The sequence below is a fragment of the Cyclopterus lumpus genome, chromosome 22, assembly GCF_009769545.1.
Source record: "Cyclopterus lumpus isolate fCycLum1 chromosome 22, fCycLum1.pri, whole genome shotgun sequence".
Lineage (NCBI taxonomy): Eukaryota > Metazoa > Chordata > Actinopteri > Perciformes > Cyclopteridae > Cyclopterus > Cyclopterus lumpus.
Window position 1 is genome coordinate 19,868,217 of NC_046987.1, and position 17,801 is coordinate 19,886,017.

Below are 17,801 nucleotides of genomic sequence, written 5' to 3' on the forward strand. Positions count from 1 at the left end.
ACGACCGCATCATCGGCAGAAAGGCATCGCACCTGCCTGTGTCGCCCAACCTGCACACAGACACGCCCACTGGGACGTCACGTGACCGGGGGGGGGGATTACGGCTCAGACCCTTTACTCAACTCTAGTTCAGAAGCAGGCTTTATAAAAATTATATTAAATATTTGTTTACTGTACTGCATTGCATATTTGCATATGTTCTTAATAATATATTTAGCGTTTTTTTTTTTTTAATTATCATTATTATTGTTTATGTATCTTTGCACTTTCTTCGTTTTCGTAGATTAAAGCATCTTCAAAGTATGTATAATTGTATTGCATTATATATTGTTGTATAGTCTTTTGTGTGCTCTAATTCTAAAACTATTTTTAAAAAACTATTAAATAGTATATATAGGGAATATGTTTTTTATATATAAATAGGGAATATATTTGTTTGCAACTGCGTCACGAAAATGTGAATGTGTGCATTTTAATAGTGGAAAGTAAACTTTTATATACTTTATGTTATTGTTTTCACGGTTCCGATTGAGGGTTCGCTTAACCATTGGTGAATGTGTTATTGTTGTTGTCTCCACGTCATAAACATGGCCGCCAAGCCCCGCCCCCACGGTTCAGCCCTGGTTGACTTGGAAACCATCGCAGCGTCGTTGGAGGACAGCGCAATCACTGCCGGGTAGCTAACTAACTAGATAACGGGTCTTCTAGCCATCTTTTTCAAAACACATGTTGTAATGAAATAGGGTTTAATTTGAGTTCCACGCCGTGGCTTGAAGAAGCTAAGTCTCACTGTGCCGCACTCAGGGAGCTAATAATGCCACTTGTGCTAGCTAATGTTAGCACTCAGCGAGCTAACGTTAGCTGTGTTGCGGTTTAACAAGCGACCGCGTTAACTGGCGACTTTCAGCCGAACGAGCCCGTTGTTGTCGTGGTTACGACAGCTGTTGAAAATAGGAAGAGAACACGTGGCTGTCCTCGTGAACTTCGTTATTGTTAAATGTTCAATACACTCATAGGCATCGTTTATATCCTAAGCAAATGAACGCGTCACGAGTTAACACGGTCGCTCGTTACACCGTAACACTGGTAACTGTTTGTCTTTCCTAGCTTCAGCTAAACAGACGCCACAGAAAACACGACGTGGGTGTGCTAGTTCCACTGTGTTCGTCCACACTGCGAAGCTAACTGTGCGCGTTACGAACCCAACAAAAGAATGAGTGTGTGCGCGGTTGACGTGTTTTGTATTTATAGGATGAAAGCCGCCCTGCCTGGTTTGTTTGTGCACCTTTTGCCCTCAGAATGAGAGACATAACGGGGCCTGAGGATGCCAGTGGGTGAGTTTCCTGCTGCTCCCTCATCACACCAGTGTGCTAGAATAAATACAACATAGTTGTAATACCACAGTTTACAAAAGCTGTATAAAAAGTAAAAGATAATTATATATATATTATTGTATCATTCTTGTATTATTATTATTATCATTATTATTTATGCATTAAAGTTTTAGCATGTAGGCATTTGAATGTTGAAGTTGATCGACGTGAGGCTAATTAAAACTATTTTACACACTGTTGGGTAGTTCAATCTATAAAAATGCACCATCTTTATTTGTTGATCATGTCTTGTATGTATGTAAATAAATGTAGTGAAGTATACACACTATTTAAACCAGACGGAGTAGAGAAGTAAAAGAGAAACACTCCTGCACAAGTACAAGTACCCTACAATTGTATTTAAGTATGATAGTAAGTAGAAGTTGTATATTGACCCTTCAGAACAGCAACATAGATACATATACATACGTACATACGTATATATGCTTTGATCACATGGTATTACCTGATCTCAATGGAGCCAGCACAGGGCCACTTTGCACATTTATGAGTGGAACCTTTTTCACAGGTGAGAGTGAAGACCGGGCGAGGACCCGGGAAAGATTCAATGAAGTCTTCAAGAAATACTCTGAATCAGACAAGAAAAAGCTGAAGAAGAAAAACACTGAAACGCAGGAGACTATTGTGGTATGTTTTCTAAAAAGTTTCCTTCCTCCAAAATACACTGCAAAGTAATTGACATGGTCGACGTCTTATTAAAGGACACCCTATTTACATACATATTTATTGACATGTATATGTTCTCCCTTCCCTGTTTCTTTTAGCTTCAGAATCTAAAAAAGAACCTTGAGAAGGACACAGAAGATGACGAGACCATCCTCCAGAACACATATCACCCCGAACAGGCCAGCCCTCGCTACACCAAGAATAAGCAAAGAGAGAGGGAAACGGCGGAAAAGGTTAACACCAACAACAGTAGAAACCAAGAGGACACTAAGACGTCCAAGGGCAAGAGGAGAAGCAGGAGGGAGCTTCCCCCGCTTCCTGTCCCTGAGGACACCAAAGGTCACGCCGGGAAGGACGCGGTGGCCACCAAGTCCGAGATCGCTTCGGAGCCGGAGGGTGGAGGCGGTGGAAAGGAACCGAAGCGGAGAAGCAAAAAAGGGAAAGGCAAGGGAGACACCGAGGCCGAGGAAGCGAGTCAGGCGGAGGATGCGGAGGACAAGCTGCTGCTCGATTACCAGCAGCAGATCGCACGGGACGAGGAGAGGACCTTAAAGACGGCGAGCGCCAAGACCGAGGAACCGAGCGCCCTCTCCCAAAATGTGTCGCTGAATAACGACGTCGGAAAGAAGAAGAAGAAAAAGCTGAAATCTGTCATCACACAGCCGGAAGTAGGGTGTGTGTATACATCTTCTAGTACGCTATAGATTTTCTAATTATTATAATGCAGAATACAGGTTTTTTTTAAAGTAGAATGTAACTTTTTGGTCCACTAGGGGTGAAGATGAAGACGCCGATGTGGACAACGAAGCGGAATCCAAGGGAAAGAAGAAGAAAAAGAAGAAGAAACACGGTCCGTGACTGTTTAATCTACGGCGTCGCCGTTGAATTAAGTCGTCGCAACGGTGACGAATTTACATTTCTTCTTCTTTTTATTTTTATTTTTTTAAAGTTGTCAAAGAAGAGAGCGAAACGGAGGCAGAAGTACCACAGCAAGCAACATTTGACGACAGCCTGGTGCTGGGAGTGTACGCCCACAGGACGGACCGCCTCAAGACCGACCTGCTGATCTCACACCCGATGGTGAAGATACACGTCGTGGATGAAACCACTGGACAGTACGTGAAGAAGGAAGACTGGTGAGAACGGACGCTATCACTCCATCTTTAATAGTGTGTTTCTATTGCCCGGGTGCGTACTTTATTTGTAGTCTCGGCTCAACAGTTATTTGAACCTCTCGTTTCAAAGCCTTCGATGCAACACGATATCTAAATGTTTCTTTGTCGTGTTCTTCGCAGCCATCGGCCGGTCTCCTCGTTTTACGAGCAGGAGACCGTCGACCACATCCTCCCCATCATGACTCAGCCGTTTGACTTCAAGAAGAACAAATCCATCATCCCCGAGTGGCAGGAACAGATCATCTTCAACGAACGCTTCGGCTACTTCGTGGAACAGAAGGACGGAAGCCCCAGAGTCATACTCCTCTTTGAAGTAAAGAGACGCTTCATATTTCGGGGGGGGGGGAGCTAGCCGTTTGATAATTACATTTTTTTTATTTCAATGTTCCCGTGAAGATCCTGGACTTCATAACCATGGAGGAAGCACGAGCCAACGTTGACGTCGACAAGCACGAGCGAGGATTCAGAAAGATCGCGTGGGCGTTTCTCAAGGTGGTACATTTGGACCGGTTTGCCTTTTTTTAATTTTTTTTTTTAAATACTGAATTCACTTCTTTCTTTTTTTCTCTCCGTGTCCTCCAGCTCGTCGGCACAAACGGTGTGCTGAACATCGACAGTAAGCTTCGCCTCCAGCTCTTCTGCCCTCCGCCTCGGGCGAAGAGACAACCAAAAACAATCGAGGTGGTGGAGTGGTGGAGGAAGTACCCCCGAAACAAATACACATCCACCCTTTATGTGACGGTGAAGGGCATCAAACTCCCGGAGCATGTACGTTTCTTTAAAGCTGCTATTACGTATGATTGTAATCTTTTACGACGACTACTTCTGTCTTATATAGATATGCAAATAGTTGACGTATTAGTAATACTGTAGATAAAGCCGTCTGGTTTTTAAGTCGAGCCTCGAGTGGAGCCAGTAATACGTTGGAGCTAAGATGGGCCTTTGGTCTGCAGGTGGACCCCGGTATTCGGTCCATGATGGCACTGCAGGAGGAGCGGGGCAGCACCTCCTACAGCGAACTCCAGAATGAGGTGACCAAGAGAAGCCAGACTCAGCCTCCAGACAACAAGCCGCCGGCCTTGAGATGGAGCCGGCTGCCGGGACAGGTCGGTGGAATTAGGCATTATTATGCGATTAACCGGACAAGCGCATTCTCATCCGGTACAAGCGTACCGGATGAGAATGTGAACCTGTCCTCCAGACGTGGTTGACCAAAGACTCTCTCCTCAAGGTGTGCCGGATTCCTAACAAGTCCATGCTGTCCTTCCGTGGCGGTCGGATGGGCTGCTTCACATTGCTGTTCTCTCACAACGGGACGATGCTGGCTGCTGCTTGTGCCGACACGGATGCCTTCCCTGTAGTCGGTGAGCAAGCAACTCCACCTGGTGAAACTCCACCTGGTGAAACTCCACCTTGAAGATGCTCCTCGGCAGCGATCGCGCGCTAGTTAACTCACTGTTTGTACATGAACATTAATGTTTAATAAGTAACCCACTGATGTGCTGTTGCAGTGTATGAGATTCCCTCCGGCCAGGCTTTGGCTGCCTTCAGCGGCCATCTCAAAATAGTCTACGATCTCTGCTGGTCCAGAGACGATCGGAGCCTCTTGTCTGCCTCCTCCGACGGAACTGTGAGGTGAGCTTCTGTAGAAGTGAATGAAAGTGATCGGGAGTGAATGAATGAAGGCGTTAAGGTGTCACTTGCTGGTGTCTGAATAGCTGTTTGCAATCGTACCACTAGGGGCAGTAAGCACCCTTCATAGCAAGGGGCTCGCGATGTGTTCACGGTACCGGTGATGCAGCAGGTTTTGCTCTCCTCCGTCAGAGAGTGGAACGTGGAGAGGCTTCAGGCGGCGGCCCAGAAGGTGCTCCCTCACCCGTCCTTCGTGTACTGCGCTCGGTACCGACCCGCAGCCCAGAACCTGGTGGTGACGGGCGGCTTCGACGCTCTGGTGCGAGTGTGGAGGCTCGACGTGGACGACGTGAACGGCCAGCTGCTGCAGGAGTTCGAGGGCCACGGCAGCTTCATCAACTCCATTTGCTTCGACTCTGAAGGTATCGTGTCTTCCAACGTCGAGCGTAGACCCGACCGTGAACCAGGCAGCCGGTCCATGTTCTGCACCTCTCATGCGTGTACTGTACGTACGATAGGTCTTTAATAGGAAAATAGAGTTTCACTGCATGTACCTGTAAGAAATACTGAATGATGAACAGTATTTATAGAGGTTTATTTTGTGTCCTGGCTGCAATATTTACAGAAGAATTGCTATCATTCAAACCTTTATGCTTGACATAAACTTATTAGGCCGCCAAGATGGAATTTGATACACAATTCATAGTCGTCAAGCCGGTGTTCCTTTACCTTGTGCTCGCTCTAATTAGGAAGGAGAACGTTCTACTTCTTATAGCCGGTGTTCCTTTACCTTGTGCTCGCTCTAATTAGGAAGGAGAACGTTCTACTTCTTATAGCCGGTGTTCCTTTACGTTGTGCTCGCTCTAATTAGGAAGGAGAACGTTCTACTTCTTATAGCCGGTGTTCCTTTACGTTGTGCTCGCTCTAATTAGGAAGGAGAACGTTCTACTTCTTATAGCCGGTGTTCTTTTACATTGTGCTCGCTCTAATTAGGAAGGAGAATGTTCTCCGCGGACAATGCAGGCCTCATCCTCGTGTGGAAAACCACAACAACTGACAGCAAGCGTCATCCGCCGTGTCACCGCTGGTGTGTCGAGATGGTACGTCTTTGTCCAAATGTTCCACGTTACACAGCAGACGCACTTTGCAGTGGACGCTACATTTGAAACTCGTTTTGCACCTTTTCGTTTTGTCTCGGGCAGAAAATTGACGAGAGCGACCTCCGGGGCGTCCCCATCAACATGCTGCAGCTCCACCCAAACGGGCGGTGCCTGCTCATCCACGCCAGAGACAGCGTGCTGAGGGTGATGGACTTGAGAATGTAAACACGATGAGACGTCACTTTTATGGTTTTTCTATACGGCCACTAATGATAAGGGAATTCACTTTGTTGTATTTTGTCCTTGTAAAGTGTGGTTTTAGTTTTTAAGTGAATTTCTGGGTTGGATTAAAAATACATGAACGATTTTTAGAGCTGTTGGAACTAAATAATTTCACCATTCTTAACTTACAGACTAAATAATATGATGTCTCACTTCAGTCGTGCTCCAAAACACGACGTTGGCGTCTGCGTTTCTAAATTATTACACATAGGAGAGAAATGTGTCATAAAAAAAATGTATGAAACCGATAATATTGTGTTTAAAAAGACCGGTAAAACATACGTGTCCTTTCAGCCTGGCTGTGAAGAAGTACATCGGAGCCACAAACTACAGAGAGAGGATCTATAGCACCTTCACGCCGTGTGGGAACTTCATCTTCTCCGGTAGCGAGGACGGGATGGCGTACGTCTGGAATGCCGACACAGGTGACAGTGCCATGTTTATATTCTCTGTCATTTCTATTTTATTTTGATAGCATAATGCAGAGTCGCTACAGCGTCCATCCGTCCCGTCTCTTCCAGGTGACCAAGTGGCGGTCTACTCTGAGCTGTTGTACCCCACCGCTCTCCACGGCGTCTCGTTCCACCCTCACGAGAACATGGTGGCCTTCAGCGCCTTCGGCCAGAGCCAGCCGGTCCGCCTGTACCTGTACGACCGCAAGGGTTCGTGAAGACGCCAGGGGGACGAACGATTCAGGGGATACACACACAGTCGGCACTATAAATACAAACCGTGTCTTCCTCCGTCACGCAGTCTCCCAGCTGGAGCTGCACAACATGAGAGCAGCGAGCCGGTCGGCTTCTACAGACCCCAGAACCGTCAGAAACACACCGGACCCCCCGGCGTCGCACGACGCCTCCGTCGGCTCCACCATGGACCAGTTCGCCCGAGCCACGAGGCTCGCCTTGAAAATGCAGTGCGTTAAGGAGCGGCTGGATTCAGTGCTGGTAAATACTCATCCTAAATTACTTAGACATAAGTACTTGTATAGAAATACAGAAATACAAAATCTCCTCCTTTTTTTTTTTAGGAGCCACATCTGAGATCTTCACCTTCTGGATACATTTATGAGCAAGGTAGTGTACATGTGCTGCATTACATCATTCACCTGACGGTGACGTCTGAAATATTTACCGTATGTTCGTCTGTGCAGACAGAGTCCTCACGGGGAGGAGCTTCACGGTGGATTCCGGCACAGTGAGTTCTCCTGTTGTACTCTACCACCTTTTGAATAGTGGGTCTTCACTGAGGTGATGTCACCCCGCCGAGCCCTTCATGTAATCTCGGTCTGAACCGGCTTGTTCTCTCGGGCGCCGAGTGAGGAAACATACCACGGAAGATATATGTCCATAAAGTGATGCACGCGTGTCGTGTTTATTGATAAATTAGCACAGCTCGTCCCACCTGCTGCATTGGAAGTTTTAACTTAATCTTGACTTTAAATGGCATCAGGAGGCCCCCGGAGCAGGAAAGCAGTCCAATAAATGACCGCTATTTCTGAAAGATTAAACAACTTTTAAATTAGAGCACTTTAAGCCACGCCTTTTTCTCTTTGCAGGTGGAATTAAATGCCTCGTTGCTGCCTCCGTCCGTCCTGTCGCCGCACGCCCAGCTGCAGCTCTCCGGCCCCCTGGCGGAGCAGCTTGTCCCCCGGGCGGCCCCGAGCGCCCACGGCCGTGAGTGGCTTTGCTCAGTTAATCACACAAGTTATTCTTTGGCCTCGGACCAAATGAATGACTTTTTACTGCCGCTGTGTGAGACGCGCGTGAGGTCACAAATGTGTTTTCACGAGATTATAGCGTCTCCCGAAAGCATGTACGCCGTACACAGAGACACGGACGGGCCGCTCGGGGTTTTTCACTTGTGTCCGTAAGCGTAAACGATCACGGGATTCGTGTTGCAGTCGAAGGTTTTTAATATTTTAATTTTTCTTCTTGTGATTCAGGCGGTTTCAGTCCAGTCGGTCGTCGTCTAAAAGCAGCTCCGTCTCTCAGGCTTCAGACGGTAAGGCTGTTATTACAATGTCACTTTCTACGACACACCTGTGTGTGTGTGTGTGTGTGTGTGTATATATATATATATATATATATATATATATATATATATATATATATGTGTGTATATATATATATATATATATATATATATATATATATGTGTGTGTGTATATATATGTGTATATATATATATATATGTATATATATATATGTGTGTGTGTATATGTATATGTGTATATATGTATATATATATATATATGTGTGTGTGTGTATATATATATATATATATATATATATGTGTATGTTTTTGAGTTGTACACTTACATTACTCCAAATCTTTCCAACAATTTTTAAACCGAGAGAAATCTGTCATTTTAATTTACGGTATCGGTGCGTTAAATATCCCCTTTGACCTTTTTAACATTTTTATCCAATTTTAAGATGCACTTTTTAGATCTCGTTCGTTTCTAGCTGTATATTCACCACGTCACCACGACTACGTCACCGGCTTTTGCTCTTGTTTTGATTGACGGGGTCAACCAAATGAACACGTTTTGGTCTTTTACTTGACAGATTAGATTTTACTTTATTCTTCTACATAATTTAGATGGTGTTCTTTTCCTCCACCAGAGCCACCCTGACCACGTTTCTTCAGGAATCCACGCGGAAACAGATTCTGTCCCCGTTCAACAAGTCGTAAGTAGCCGCTGTCTGCCGCGTAACCTTTTGACCTTTTGACCTTTTGACCTTTTATCCCATTCGAGCCCTCCACCTCCGCGTTTTCCCCCTTTTTCTAGGTCGTCTCGCTCCGTGACTACAGAGCCAACCGGTCCGATGAGCTGACCGTCCGCCGCGGCGATGTCATCCACGTGCTGTACAAAGACAACGACAGCTGGTGGTTCGGCCGCCTGGCCGACGGGCAGCAGGGATACTTTGTAGCTTCTTACGTGGCGGATCGGAGTGAGAGAATCACACGTTCACCGAGTGGATCATGGGTTGTTTTTTTAGTTTTTTTTAATGGAACTTCCAAAACGAGTTTGTTTTTTATGTTGCAGGAGATCTCAATGAAGAGGTGACTCAGTCGGTCGAGGCGCACGCGGCCTCGTCCGAAGGGACGGTTGAGAGGGCGACGCCCACCAGGGTAAGGAGGCAGGTAGTACAGTCGGAGTAGTTAACATCGGCTTAAAGGTGGAACAAGGTGTGGCTGTGAACACACCTCTCTCTTTTGTCTATGTTGCCTATGTTTCTGTTTAGTAAAGCCAGGAAAGAGACTTTCTTCTGACCATCTCTTGTATTCCTTTAAACGACTTGAATGCATAAAAGAATTTACGCAGAATTTTTATTATTTTTTTTAAAGTATCTTCCTATCGTTTTCATCTTTTACTTCTTCCTTACTTTTTTTTTTAAGGTGTCTGCCGCGATTAGTTCTTCCGGGGAGCTGCGGTTCCTTTCCGAGCCGACTCTCTCCGACACCGAGCCGGAGCTGACCGACGCCAGGTGAGCGAGCGGGCCACAATCACATCGTCACGGTTACCGGACGCCGCAGCGTGTGGAATCCGAGGCACCAACACGTCGTGTTGTGTGTGTGTGTGTGTGTGTTTTTTTAAATTTTTTTTTAGAAATAACACATTTTGATGTGTTTTTTTCCCACCCGCAGAGCAAGAAGGAAAAAGAAGGTGAAGAAGTCCGGAGTCCCCGCGGCGTCGTCTCAAGCCACGTTTTCCGATGCGGACGCTTCGGGGTCCACGAGGACCGGGAGGAGAGGCCGGTCAGCTGACAGGCCTCTCCCAAAGAGACCCACGGGCCGGACTAACGGCGCCTTCGAGCCCGACGCGTGAACTCAGACACGTCGAGTGCGTTCGCCTTCTTCATAAAAATGCTTTTTTTTGTTGTTGTAATTACAATCAATCTTGCAGGTGTGTTAGATTTTTATATTTGACTATGTGAACTAAATGAGTATAAGTAAGTATTTGCTGTGTTGCACAGATCGATCAATGACGTGTAAAGACTTCCGTTGTACATATTTATAAATAACATAAGCATCAATCAACTATTGTGTATAATTTTACTGAACATATAGAATACAAAATGTCTCCAATATTGTAGTTGTATTCTCTTAGCCTGTAGGAGATGAATGTTTTTTTTTATACGCCACTTCTAGAAAGCTATATAAAAATACAAATGTATTCCTTTCCAATTTAAGCACATGTAAAGTCACACTTTTTATTAAATAAATACGCTCACGGGCTATTTTGATTATGTATGCAGATTTATGGAATGTACTTAAGAAACAATGCAAATAAGATGATAATTATTCTGCTTGTTGCTATTATTTTAGACTCAGCGTTTAAGTAGACTTGCATATATAAATGAATGTTTGTAAGTTATATTATTATATGCTTTTTGACATGTTAATATCTTTTTATTTTAAGATGCTAGTAAGAGGATACGGCGCGCACAGACATTGGCGTAATTTCAGTTTTTATGTTAAATCAGTGCAAAAAAACCCCACAATCATTAAAATTGTTCGGTCAGAAAACAACACACAAAAAGTGCAGTTAGTGACACAATGGTCCCTGTTGAATCACAGCGAGCTCCACTGTGACCTAAAGAACAAGTCGCTCCACAGATCAGAACAACTTATTGTCTTCAAGTTGCCGTGAATGCGGCCAGCGGCTGAAATCCAGGTCATGTGATGCGGAAAGCTAAGATCATGAATACAGCTTCGGGACAAAAGGCACATTAAGTTTGGACTTTGCGGTCGGTCGACTACATTCATTCGTACTACATTCGTTTATCATCATCGCGCTCGATAGAAAATCATATATTTAAATGATCAGAAGTAGCGCTTTGTCGTCGGGGGGCGTTTAAGAGCCGGACATTTCTCAAAAGCAACACTTTACAGGACGTATGCGTTCCCGACCCGTACGAAAGCGTTACAATCTCTCCGAAACATTAAAAAACCACTTAATGGAGGGTTTTTTCCGTTCGGCGTGGCGTCCTTCGTCCTTCGTCCTTCCTCGTGCAGCCGAGGGCTTCATTCAGCGAGGAGAGGAGTGCGTTCATCTGCTGCTCGACTGTCTTTGCGAACGCTTTAATTCAAAACATGAAAAGTGAGCGTTACACCCCAGCAGGTTTATGGAAACTGCAGAAACAAGCAGCGTACAGTGAATAAATAGCTGCCGTTGATGCGATTACCTTTGTTGTTGTTGTTGTTGTTGTTGTTGTTGTTGAGGATGACACACGTAGTACACAGCAAGGAGAAAGGCCTGAGGACAAAGTGGCCATTTAGTGTCAATCACTGTTCATGCGCGTCGTTTTAATATCAAATATTTGTCGTGCGGACGTGGAATAGTGTTGTTTTTTTCCTCCGCCTGCTCCACGCGCTCCTGCTCAGCACTCGGATACTTACGCCCAAAAGCGCCATGCCTCCCTGGACCGCCGCTGCCCACTCGAAGCTCAGGTGTTGCGTGATGACGCCCCCCACCGTTGGGCCACAAAACATCCTTTAAAAAAAAAAAAAGGCAGAAAATAAGAACCAACCAGTGAGGCATTTGATTTAATAGTCATGTGGGGTTTCCCCCCACCCCCCCCCTGCCCGACTTACCCAAAGGACCAAAACGCCCCAAAAAGTCCAGACACCATTCCGAGAGTGCCGAGCCCCTCTTCATATCCTTGTTCACTACGTGGAAGAAAAGCATGCTTCTTTTCTTTTTTTCTTCTTCAAAACCTTGCATTGTATACATAAATAACACAGAAATGTGAAGCCACTCACTATGCATACGAGATGATCTCGGGGAACATGGGGATTGCGGTCATGCCGATGGACAACCCGACCACACTGAGCATGAGGACCAGCAGCCACAGCTGACTACACGGAAAAACACACGGAATATAATATGAAGTCTGTTAATCTATAGGAAGTATGACCTCTGACCTACTGGAGTACTGCTGGTGTCGGAGGAAGCACTCAACTCAAGTTAGCTAAATCACAGTGGATGAATACTCAATTTCCTTTCTTTTTTTTCTTCTTTTTTTTTAAAATCATGCGCGTGTTCTCGATAAGAGCATTAAAATGGAAAAGCATGAGGTTTAAATTTGCTGGTGCAGGTTTTTGTGACCTCCCCCCCCCCAGAGCCGGGCAAGCTGTGTGCCCTTGTTTACAGTCTTCATGCTAAGCTAAGCTAAGCTAAGCTCAGCTCACAGGCTGGAACTCCATATTAAATGGTCAGATAATAATACATTATTCTTTTCAAAAAGGAGAGGATCTCTGTTGCTTCCCGTCTTCACCAGATGCTCACCTGGAGATGTGAAAGAAAGGGGCGGGGCCAAGCATGAAGAAGCCAAACGCTGTGGCGGCCCCTCCTGTCACAATAAACCAACTCCTGGTGGACTGATGAACACACACACACACACACACACACACACACGGGATTTGGTTAAAAATTACAAACTTAAAATAATTATCCACCTTTCCCTTCATACTCACAGGATATTTATCAGTAATATACCCAATCAGCGGTGATACCAGGCAGTACGGCAACGACAACCCCAGGAGGATGAGTCCCACGTAGCCAGCTGACAGTTTAAACTGATGTGACATAAGAGGGGGACAGCTTATTCACAGGGAACACAATTAACTTTCCTCCTACAATGACTTTGTGGGCAGAGAGAGGAAAAATGACCTTCTCCATGGCGAACAGGGACAACGTGGCGTCCAAGAAGCCCAGACCTCCACTGAGCGTGAACACCGCGTAGCAGATCAGGATGATCTTCCCTTTGCCGAGAAGCCCAAAGAAGGAATCCTTCGAGGGGTCGGCTTCTGTTTTTGGGGGACCGAAAAAAAGGCTCGCGGTTACAAAGACGCAGGAAGAAAAATTAAACCCGAAAATGAATTGAAATGACGTTTATAACATGATTGAAACTACTACCGACGCTCGGCAAGATGTACATGTTGAAAGGAACCATAATCAGAAGGAAACATCCAAGAATCATGAAAGGGACTTCATATCCAAACGACTGGTAGAACCACCCTCCGAGCGGCGGCCCCAGGATCAGGCCGAGTCCCGTGAAAGCCTCCATACAGCCCTAAACGCAGGGAATCGCAGCGCTTTAACACGTTTTTGTTTTCTTCTCTTTCCCTCGTGATTCTCATGTCCAGACAGCACAATAATTGTCCGCACTCACCAAAATAGTGGCCACATTGTTTGGAAATATCTTCGCCGTCATGGCGAACGTGGAGGTCATGGCCGCGGCGAAGCCCAGCGCGTCTATGGACCTCACGATGAAGCACATGCTTATGAACGTGGCTCCCGAGGGAACCCGGTCGAGGAGCCTGCGAGGTGCAAAAAACTGACGTCAAGAACGAGATAAGAGGGCGTCGAAAACGAACGCGAGGCCGACTCAAATCACGTCGACCTTACTGGGGACAACAGGGTTCTCTCAGTGCTTTTGAAAACGGGTCACAAATATATAGTTTCACCTTTTTCTAAGAAGGCTGAATCATTTCCTAAAAGCAGCTGGAGATGTCTAAAAGCAGGATACGGTGGTGCATTTGATGGAACTATTTCAGTCTGCAGATCAATATACAGCTTTTCTTTATATTTTATATCCTTCATTGCTCTCGGTATATTAAAAAAAGTCCCAGACTTTGCTGCACGGGTGCTTTCAAAAGCTCGAAAACATGTTAATATGACTTCATCGTATATGAGTCATCATCATCATCATCATCATCCCACTTACCCGAACATGATGGTGCAGGCCGAAGACACAAACAGCCCCATCACCAGCATGAACTTTGCACCGATCTGGACAATCTGGGACAAAAGAGAGAGAGAGAAGAGAGAGATAGAGAGATATAGAGAGAGAGAGAGAGAATCACTGCAGCAGACCACACTTCACACACGCCGATAAATAAATAATCCGTACGCACTCACATATTTTCCCATGACCAACGAGCCAATTAAATTGGAGACGGCGTAGCAGCCAAATATGAGACCGACGATAGTTTGAGAGGCTCCTTTCTTTAAAGCCTGCGTGGAAGAACACACGTCAGGTATTTATTGTCACATAAATAAGGACGTGTAATGTATTGTTATTAACACAAACGGTCAATACATTGATAAATATATCGATATAGCAGATGACCAATAATACATTGTAAATCACAGAGCTGTCGTTGTGCATTACAGCCTTATCAACACCGTGTCATATTTATTACTGCCCTAACCTTTGCCTGGCAGTTACTACTCATGTTGTCATCTCCCCGTACCCGAGACCAGTGAGACCAGTGAGACCAGTGAGCACAACTAAACCAGTCATCCACTGGCCTTCGGGCCGGGCTGTCTGCCGAGCACATGACCGCTCATTTATTATTGGACTCGATCAATGGACCCCCCGGTGTTATGGTTCACAGCTTGTTGTTTCACACCCTTCACCGGCACAAAAACAATATCCTGTATTTCAGTGCCGTTTTGAAATTAAAATAATTTGCATTAGTCTATTTGATCTCAAAAACACGTGTTGTGAAAAGCCATCCGTGTGTATTTTGACGAGCTGGTAAATAGATGGCATTCTCTGCTTGTGCAGATGTTACGCAAATTACCAGGAGTTAAAGTATACAGTAAAATATGCTCTTTTATTTGACTGAAGCACACTAGATGCATTAGCGATGCTTTTTTTTGCCGTTGCTCAATGCAATAAAATGCCCACTTTGTAGTATTGCACCTTTTAAAAAAAGGGTTGTAAAAAGGACTTCATGAAGAACCTGGCAACCCTAAATTAGCTTTTAACAATGCCAAATAACTGAAACTTAATTATTAACAATTAAAGCAAAGCTATGCAACGTTGCCCAACAGTAGCTGCTGTAATGAGTAACACTTTATTTGCATGTCAGGGCCTGTGGTCGCATGAGCCAGTGGAGCTTTAAAGTCCCTAAAAAGACAGTTCAGAAAATAGAACAACGTGACAAATTGATCAGACTTGATGCTAAAATATAGTTTAAATAGTGTAAAAGTCAGAAATATCCATTTCCACACTGGTCATACCAGACCAAGTGGCACCCCGAGTTTATTGAATTAACTACGGATGTTTTTTATTGCTTATGAATTAACTTATTGTGTCTGTACTTTCAAAAGCTACTCTGTGTTGCTTTAATTAAGCCAGTAGACTTTTAATAAAACAATATGCCATTCGGTGGTACTCTAAACCCCTAAACTCATGCCATGTGTACACATTGTGTAATACTTTGGGCTTACCTCATTGGGGAAGAAGGGGCCTAATATTGAATAGCAGATCATTGAACTAAAGTTGACAGATGCCATTGATATTATGGTGAGAATCTGCTGTCTGGTCATCCTCGGGGCAGGAGCTGCTGTTTCAGCTGCGAAAAGACAAAAATAAATAATAATAATAATAATAATAATAATAATAATAATAATAATAATAATAATAATAATAATAATAATAAAAAGTAACGCAACAGAGAAAATGGGACAGTGAGATGTTGATAATGTTGAATGTGAGGAGCACGCAAATTCCTCTCGGAATTACTCGCGTTCAACTGCAGGTGTTGCGGTTTAAGAAGCGACCGTGTTAATCGGAGACTTTGAACCAAGCCGTCCGTTGTTGTTGTCGTAGTTACGGACAGCCGTTGAAAATATGAAGAGAACACGTAGCTGAACCTCGTGAATGCCTCATTGTTTAATTTGCATTGTATATATTATTATTTATACGAGAGGGGTTGACACTTCATTACAAAAGTTAAAACCAAAGCGGCATTCAGGATGGACAGCTATGCGCGAAACGTCTCCAGTTAACACGGTTCGCCTGTTAAACCGTAACGCCGGTCACCGTGAGGGTAAAGGTAACTTTAAAACTTCAAAAACACAGCCAGGAAAATTATGACACTTTCTTTCTCTAAAAATAAAAAGTCACCGACCTATTTGCTCAACGTCAACTTCCGGGTCCATGTCTAACTTGTTGTAAACTTTTCCGGGTTTCGTATCCAGAAGCCCGACAGCGGACTCTCGGCTCCTGGTTGCCTCTTTGGTGGCGACAAAACTCCGTCTTTGAGAGACCGCTTAGCATTTCCTCAACGAAGTCGATTAAAAATGTGACAGAAAGCACTCAACAAAATAAAAGCCCAACTTCCGGTGGCTAAAAACGTCTTCCAAAACGTTAATTTTAAAGGCTAAATGAATAACACTGATTTTCTTTTAATCGCTCCACATTTTAGGATCACTGATTAACATTAACATTTTCCTCCTCAAATGAACATCAATACGCCTTGCACTGCTTCACTTTATACACGTTTTATTCCCTTTATTATTTAAATTCTTAAATGTAACTGTAATGTGTCCTGCCCTGCTATTTTATTTTTATTGTGTTGTGTATATATGTAAACATGTTTGCTGCTGCTTCACTAAAATGATGAATAAAGTAATATCCTATCCTATAATTAACAATTAAATCAACGCAAAATACAGACGCTATACACAACTTCTAGGATTTACTATGTTAATTCATGGGGTGTTTATTTATTGTAATGTGAATGGGTGGTTTTTACCTGAACATGTGTAACATAAAGTTATGAACATATTATTACTGAATCAAAAGAGTCTAAATAATAATATAATGACAATTCTGACCCTTAAACTTGGCGTGTTTGCCCTCAATGTAGGGGCAATGGGGTTCTATTACAATGATATCCTGTTGAAATATCAGGAGTTTTTTTATGCAATACCAATAACCATGACTACCACAATAGCAATAATTACAGATATACATACTTACAATATATTTGTATATGAAATATACTATAAATATTGTTACTATTTTTACAATTTATCCACACAGATCCCTAAATAATAATACATATATATATATACATACACATATACATACATATATATAAACATACATATATATACATACATACATATATACATACTGTACATACATATATACATACATACATATATACATACTGTACATACATATATACGTACATACATATATACATACATACATATATACATACTGTACATACATATATACATACTGTACATACATACATATATACATACTGTACATACATATATACGTACATACATATATACATACATACATATATACATACTGTACATACATATATACATACTGTACATAAATACATACTGTACATACATATATACATACTGTACATACATACATATATACATACTGTACATACATATATACATACTGTACATAAATACATACTGTACATACATATATACATACTGTACATAAATACATACTGTACATACATATATACATACTGTACATAAATACATACTGTACATACATATATACATACTGTACATACATATATACGTACATACATATATACATACATACATACATATATACATACTGTACATACATATATACATACTGTACATACATATATACGTACATACATATATACATACATACATATATACATACTGTACATACATATATACATACTGTACATACATACATATATACATACTGTACATACATATATACGTA

The 17,801-nt window shown here is 43.3% G+C and overlaps 2 protein-coding genes across 4 annotated transcripts; one reads left to right on the forward strand and one right to left on the reverse strand.

Annotated features, from left to right (window-relative positions):
- Positions 1–594: 594 nt before the first annotated feature.
- ahi1 (Abelson helper integration site 1) lies at positions 595–10,502 on the forward strand. Its single transcript, XM_034563378.1, has 27 exons — positions 595–676; positions 1,252–1,334; positions 1,903–2,021; positions 2,159–2,733; positions 2,834–2,910; positions 3,010–3,196; positions 3,356–3,548; positions 3,632–3,727; positions 3,818–4,003; positions 4,189–4,341; positions 4,467–4,599; positions 4,747–4,870; positions 5,060–5,289; positions 5,861–5,967; positions 6,070–6,188; positions 6,544–6,674; positions 6,771–6,911; positions 7,003–7,196; positions 7,280–7,325; positions 7,403–7,446; positions 7,808–7,925; positions 8,195–8,253; positions 8,877–8,942; positions 9,044–9,206; positions 9,302–9,387; positions 9,655–9,743; positions 9,904–10,502. Exons 2-27 carry the CDS (start codon positions 1,325–1,327, stop codon positions 10,082–10,084), a joined length of 3,627 nt encoding a protein of 1,208 aa, XP_034419269.1. The 5' UTR covers positions 595–676; positions 1,252–1,324; the 3' UTR covers positions 10,085–10,502.
- Positions 10,298–16,352, reverse strand: slc18b1 (solute carrier family 18 member B1). 3 transcript variants are annotated; one of them, XM_034563380.1, is made up of 14 exons: positions 16,186–16,352; positions 15,503–15,627; positions 14,183–14,278; positions 13,989–14,062; positions 13,434–13,581; positions 13,178–13,334; positions 12,932–13,068; positions 12,736–12,837; positions 12,548–12,639; positions 12,022–12,117; positions 11,854–11,928; positions 11,659–11,752; positions 11,455–11,515; positions 10,298–11,342 (listed from the first exon to the last, which is right to left on the reverse strand). In XM_034563380.1, exons 1-14 carry the CDS (start codon positions 16,214–16,216, stop codon positions 11,284–11,286), a joined length of 1,347 nt encoding a protein of 448 aa, XP_034419271.1. In that variant the 5' UTR covers positions 16,217–16,352; the 3' UTR covers positions 10,298–11,283. The 3 variants fall into 3 exon arrangements, with proteins under 3 accessions (XP_034419271.1, XP_034419270.1, XP_034419273.1); XM_034563379.1 differs by having other exon boundaries at positions 10,298–11,338; positions 11,445–11,515; positions 16,186–16,349; XM_034563382.1 differs by having other exon boundaries at positions 11,280–11,343; positions 11,447–11,515.
- Positions 16,353–17,801: the final 1,449 nt, after the last annotated feature.